This window comes from Vigna unguiculata, chromosome 10 (assembly GCF_037176805.1).
Source record: "Vigna unguiculata cultivar grain cowpea cultivar isolate G323 ecotype 2 chromosome 10, ASM3717680v1, whole genome shotgun sequence".
Classification (NCBI taxonomy): domain Eukaryota; kingdom Viridiplantae; phylum Streptophyta; class Magnoliopsida; order Fabales; family Fabaceae; genus Vigna; species Vigna unguiculata.
Window position 1 is genome coordinate 52,977,568 of NC_140801.1, and position 6,047 is coordinate 52,983,614.

The 6,047-nt window shown below is 35.1% G+C and overlaps 2 protein-coding genes across 4 annotated transcripts; one reads left to right on the forward strand and one right to left on the reverse strand.

The window, feature by feature from the left end:
• Positions 1–26: 26 nt before the first annotated feature.
• Positions 27–4,979, forward strand: LOC114166423 (uncharacterized). Of its 2 annotated transcripts, none has more exons than XM_028051156.2 (13): positions 27–124; positions 528–686; positions 1,056–1,160; positions 1,258–1,367; positions 2,084–2,238; positions 2,332–2,420; positions 2,505–3,036; positions 3,230–3,310; positions 3,715–3,956; positions 4,065–4,147; positions 4,227–4,338; positions 4,488–4,562; positions 4,646–4,979. In XM_028051156.2, exons 2-13 carry the CDS (start codon positions 594–596, stop codon positions 4,817–4,819), a joined length of 1,851 nt encoding a protein of 616 aa, XP_027906957.1. In that variant the 5' UTR covers positions 27–124; positions 528–593; the 3' UTR covers positions 4,820–4,979. The 2 variants fall into 2 exon arrangements, with proteins under 2 accessions (XP_027906957.1, XP_027906958.1); XM_028051157.2 differs by having other exon boundaries at positions 39–177.
• Positions 4,980–5,103: 124 nt separating this feature from the next.
• Positions 5,104–5,758, reverse strand: LOC114166427 (uncharacterized). 2 transcript variants are annotated; one of them, XM_028051163.1, is made up of 2 exons: positions 5,638–5,758; positions 5,104–5,522 (listed from the first exon to the last, which is right to left on the reverse strand). In XM_028051163.1, the coding sequence occupies exons 1-2, from the start codon at positions 5,671–5,673 to the stop codon at positions 5,247–5,249; spliced, it is 312 nt and encodes a 103-aa protein (XP_027906964.1). In that variant the 5' UTR covers positions 5,674–5,758; the 3' UTR covers positions 5,104–5,246. The 2 variants fall into 2 exon arrangements, with proteins under 2 accessions (XP_027906964.1, XP_027906962.1); XM_028051161.1 differs by having other exon boundaries at positions 5,104–5,546.
• Positions 5,759–6,047: the final 289 nt, after the last annotated feature.

Here is a 6,047-nt window from a genome sequence, read left to right on the forward strand (position 1 = left end):
TTGAAAGGTCAAAAATGCCCCTGCATATATTACTTGTTCCAAAACCCAGAACCTAAAACCCTTTTTCTTTCTTCCTCGGGTATTCATTCCGCAGCCTCTTGCCTGAAAACGCCTTCTATCAGAAGTATTCTCCTTTGATCGATTTCCCCCTTACATATTTTCGTTCAGTTTGCTTAGGTTTTATGTTTCGTCCTTTCCTTCACTTTCTCTTTTGTAATTATTAATTTTCCGTCAAATTTTTCTGCCTCATTTTCGTGCTGTTCTCCTCAGAGTTAAACCCCGTTGATTACTAATATGTTGTGTGCAAACATAAGTTTTTTCCTTTTTTTTTTCAAAATGCTGCTTCAATATGTGGAACTTGTAAAGTTCTGTGATTTATTGGATTAGCTTCACCACTTTGCTCTGGTGTTGGAATTTCGGTTATTTGTGTTTGTTATGCGACGATTGAGCGGCCCAGTTAGTCTAATGATTTTCTATGACTGCAAAGTTGTTATCTTTATGTAGTGCTGACTGGCTTTATGATATAGGTGCTGTTGCTCATTCACTGTTTACGTGCCTCTACATAGTTGTCTCCTTGTAAGAAGCTCAGTGAAATGGGGAAGGGAGAAGCAAAGAAACATGTTCTCACTGCTTTCACTCCTAAGGGGGACTATGCTGCTATTTTGTCTGCCAAAGGGACGGCCAAAGTAAATTCATCTTTTCCCCCCTCTTTAAATATGATATTTGTTAGTAATTTTGCTAAACTATTCCCAGATAAATTTCTAAGGTTCCCTCTTGGGCACTAACTGTGGATGGTTTTGAATTGCAATTTGTGTTACCATATCAGATTGCCTTTACTTCGAATTTATGATCCTTATATTATTATTATTAACTTACTCTGGAAGTATATTTCCTATGAGTGTTTCCTTTTGCATTTGCTAAAATTGTTTTTTCTAAATGGTCCCGATGGTATCTGTGGATGACATTTTCGATTTTTGGTGTGGTAGAATGGTGTTAAATTGTCAACTTGCACTGGATGTTTTGTTTGTAACAGAAAACCATGCTATAATTTTCAGATTTGGAACACAAGCACTGGACATTTGTTAGCAGAGTGGAAGCCATCAGATGGAGATAATGATCTTCGTTATTCTTGTATTGCATCAAGTTACATAGGAAAAAAGGTAGTATGAGCTTTTGGAAAAGTCTTTTAATCACTAGTGCTTTTTTCACTAGAATCATACATTTTACCCTGATGTGGATTGCGCTATTTTGTAATAGTTTAGAAAAGAACAGGGAACCTTCTTATTAGCCCTTGGCACAATCGATGGAAGAGTTCTTGCTGTTGATGTTTCCACTGGTGAGAGAAAGTTGATTACCAGCTATCCCGGGTATTACTGTCATTTCATTTTTCTTTTTGCCATGTTAATTATAAATTTTCCTCTCTTTTTTTCTTTCCTGTCCCCTTATGAAAATTAATTTACAAAGAATAGGGACCAAATCTTAAATGTTTGGTCCCTGTATACGAGACTTGGACTCACATATCATTGGTTTATTTATTGTTTAGTCATTCTGCTTTATGTTGATGAATGTTGGGATTTAAAGAAAAGAAAGGAGTAGAAGCATAAATGAATATGTTCCCATGTGGAGAAATATCGATATGACCACCTAGTTATAGTAGTTTGGACATGTGCAAAGGACATTGGAAGCACTAGATCACATGGTTTTGCACCATTTGTAAAAGGGTTGAGAGACCAAAGATGACATTTAAGGAAATTATTATGATGGATAATACCTTTGAGAATTTGGCTTTATACCGAGTCTCATGAAGCAGCGTAACACCATCTAGTGGGATAAAGCTAATGTTTTTGTTGTTCATTCGCTTAAGTATAAATAAATATTTGTGTTTTTTTATGTTGGTCTATGGTGTATAGGAATCTACATTTAATATACAGATTATGTACTTCTTTCTCAAATTGAAAACTGTATAATGCCTTGACATTATCCTGTCATGTGAACATCCATATATTATTTTTATGCTTTCAAGTGAGACTAAGATGGTAGTTTATATTAATCTGTTGTAATAATTGTTCTCATCATCGTACAGGGAGATCTGTGGACTTTCATTTGCAAATAAAGGTCGTGTTCTTCGCATTGTTGGACGAAATGGGATGGCATATGAGGTTAATTCAGAAACAGGACAGCTTTTAAAGGAATTTAAAGTCTCAAAAAAGTCTATCACTTCTCTGGCTTTCTCACATGGTGAGTTCTTTTATTCCATTGGGAGCTTGGTCCATTATAATCATTATTCTTCTTGCATGACATTTGACACTTGTAATTTTACTTATTTTCCAGATGAAAAATATTTAGCTATTGTGAGCTCTAAAATACGGGTTATAAGCTGGGAAATTGGGAAAGAGGTTCTGAAGTTCCCCAATGATTTGGTAATCTTCATTACTTATTCTGGATATGAATATTTGTTTTTACAAGTACAAGCATCCTCATGCTTTACTTTTATTCTTCAACAGGAAAATGTACAGCACATTTCTATATCCAATGATGCCAAAAATTTAGTTGCATCAGATTTTGAGGGTAAACATCTTCATGTTTGGAAATGTGATTTAAGTTCAGGAAATGTAAGTAGAGGTCCTACACTTCCCATAAGGCATCCTCCGGTAGCTTTGGACTGCCGTTGTGGTTACAATAAAGAAGAAGTTACCGTTCTTTTGGCAGTTAGTGGTAGAGGTTCTGCTTATATTTGGAATTTGAATGCTTTCTCCGAAGATCAGATACAACCAACTAAACTAACCACAAAGACCAAAATAGTTGAAACAGACAAGGAAAATGGGGGAAGTTCAAAGAAAAGGCAAACCTCAATTATTGCATCCAGATTACAACCTATAGAGGAAGACAAACAAGTTAAAGCTCTTGTGACTTATTGCTCTGTAGATCATCCTCAGTTTAGTGTCGTAAATATTAACAATTCAGGGGAGACTATAGTATTAAATGTAGAAGATGAGACTGATTCTGTTCATCAGCATGATAGTCCTTCCAGCAAAGGTATGATAAACCCATTATGTTTTTAATTTTTCTTACACTGTCCTTGTTGCTTCATTTTCTTTAAATTCTAGGTGATTCTAATTCTGTGTTGCTAGAATTACTAAATCTTAAATACCAACTTTGTCTGTGCCTATATGTTCTTCTAACTTTTGAAACTCCTATATATGTTGCCCTAACTTGGAACTGGAAGCAGCAATACCAACGGAAAGCAAGAAAACTAAAAAAAGGCAAGCACCATCTGATCCTGATGTTACGACTGACGTGGTGGATTTAGGTAAGAACCGTAATATTTCAAGTTGTTACTCAGCATGAGTAACATGTTATTGGATCTTATTTTCTAGGCCGTGCACCCTTTGAAATTGAGAGCTTATTTTTATACACGGTTTTTTTTTTTCCTGAATTTTGTGAAGTACCTTTCTTTTGTTGTACTTATGATTTGCATGACATGATTCTGAACTAAAAAGGGTATCTTTTTATAACAAATTTCCCGCTGACATGTAAGATGTTTGAATTTCCTTAAATTCGTGTTCAGGTCTAATAGTCTTACTAAAACCATTCACTGATGGATTTATGTAAATTTACTCTTTGGCATGATGAACCATAGAACCACCAATTCTTAGAAGTGTGTATTCTGTATTTAAGAATTGATTGGTATTTCTTGTACCACGTTTAATGTAGATCAACATGAGGCTGCAAAAGGAGTTCTCCTTGATAATGATTTGGATGAGCCAACAATGGGAGAGAAACTTGCTAGTCTAAGTTTACTGGAAGAGAACAAATTCAAGAGTGACAAAGAACAAGAAGATTCTGTCTCAGTAAAGCCTCCAAGTGCAGACTCTGTACATGTTTTGATTAAGCAAGCATTAAATGCTGATGATCGCACCCTTTTGCTAGATTGCTTGTATACGCAAGATGAGAAGGTTGTCTTTCTCTTCTATTTCTATTGGAGTTTATGTATACTTGAATGGATGTTCTTCACTTGCTCAGTTTATTAAGAGCTATGCTTGATGCAACAACTCCTTTTGCAGGTTATTAGAAAGTCAATTGCTCAGTTGAACCCATCCAACGTCCTCAAACTTCTATACTCCCTCATATCCATTATTGAATCTAGGTAATGTACATTTTAGCTATGAGCTTTTGTACTGACTCCTGATTAATTCTAAATAAATGTTACTTTTCTTTTGCTTTAGAGGTGCAATCTTGGCTTGTGCGCTTCCGTGGTTGAAGTATCTACTTCTACAGCATGCTAGCGGAATATTGTCCCAGGAATCTTCATTGAAAGCTTTGAACTCTTTGTATCAAGTGAGTTCAGTGTGGTGAATCCACTCAATAAGCACTTAATATGTCACTTAATAAGCACTTAATAGGACATGCTTGTAGGAGAACATTTAAATGTTGATAATGTTTGCACCAATGGCTCTTTCCTTATTTGATTCTTTTTGTGTGTGCAGCTGATTGAGTCTAGAGTCTCCACTTTTAAATCTGCCATCCAACTCTCAAGTTGCTTAGACATTCTTTACTCAGGGGTAAGCCTCTTTCATCTGTTTGCAAGTACTTAGCAAAATTTGGGATCAACCTGTGTTTATTATTAGTGTCTTCTTTGGAACAGGTTATTGATGAGGAGGACGATGAAGATGAAATAGTTCCAGTTATCTTTGAGGACAAGGATAGCAGTGAAGAAGAATCTGATGAAGAGGCCATGGAAACTGGCCAAGATATCACCGATGAAGAAGAATCAGAACAAGAACTTGATGGTGCAAGTGAAATGATGGAAGAAGATTGATAGTGTCTTTTTGTTCTTCTCAAAACTTGTCTAAGGCACAAGTGTTGTATGCATTTGCTTAGGCACATACTAATACTCACAATTTTGAAATGTTCTACACAATGTCACAGACTTCCATTTTTGAAGTGAAAAGATGTTCTATTGGTTTATTTTGAGATAATTTTTTGGGTCCCTCAAATCCATTCTTTCTACATTTTTTTCCTAGATGATTTGTTAATGATATGATTTTATCATTGATCAAGGTCATGAAACTCAGTAATTTATGAAGGCTTCATAAAAATGAATTCATATAAAAACACCCAATAAAATAGCAATAGCTGAAGAAAACTCAAGCCATAAGAAACATTTTAATCACATGTTCAAAACAAAAGAATCTATGTTCATACGATGAAAGATTCTCAGTGTCATAAACTATATTCAAGAAAGTTTATTCTCTGCGATGCTGGGTTGGGTAGTAATAGTACTCTTCATCTTCATCATCGTTCTGTGGGGCCATACCAAAGCTGTTCTTCACACTCTCAGAAACACCATGCGCCATTTCTTTGACCTTTTTCCCAGTTTGCTGCAAGAACCCACCGGTACCAGTGTTCTCCTTTCCATACTGGGCCCATTCCTTCATACACCGGCCCATCTCAGAGGCCCGTTCTTTACTTTCATCATTCTCCTCTTGGGCCTTTTCCTTTGCAGCTTGGTTCTTCTTCTCCTGATCCATGATAGTTAAATCACTCTTTATACGTATAAATAAGAACAAGACATTGTTAAGAAGAATGAAAAGGTTTAAGGTTGCATGAAATACCATATAATACATAGTTGTTTACCTGAGTTTGAGCACTGGTCTCATCATGAGATGCCATTTTTACTCTTCAAAATTACTCATCACTCTTTGCATCTAACCATATGCTATATATATATATATATATATATAAATATATAATACAAAGGTCTGAATTGCGTTCGATGCTGAATTTATTTATACTATTTCATGGATATTTTTGTCACCACCACGTGTCTAATTTAGCAACACGTGTCCAACACGTGTCAAATGTTAATCAACTATTTGCTTTTCAAATTTAAATGGTAAAAACTACATAATATGTTGTTGCTACTATAATTTTCAATTTCAATGGAGTTCAGTTCAACTTAATTTTTTAATTGAAATTCAAATCCACATTAACTAAAATTTGAAGAAGTACTAGAATGTTGTTAACTGTGAATAAATTATTACAAA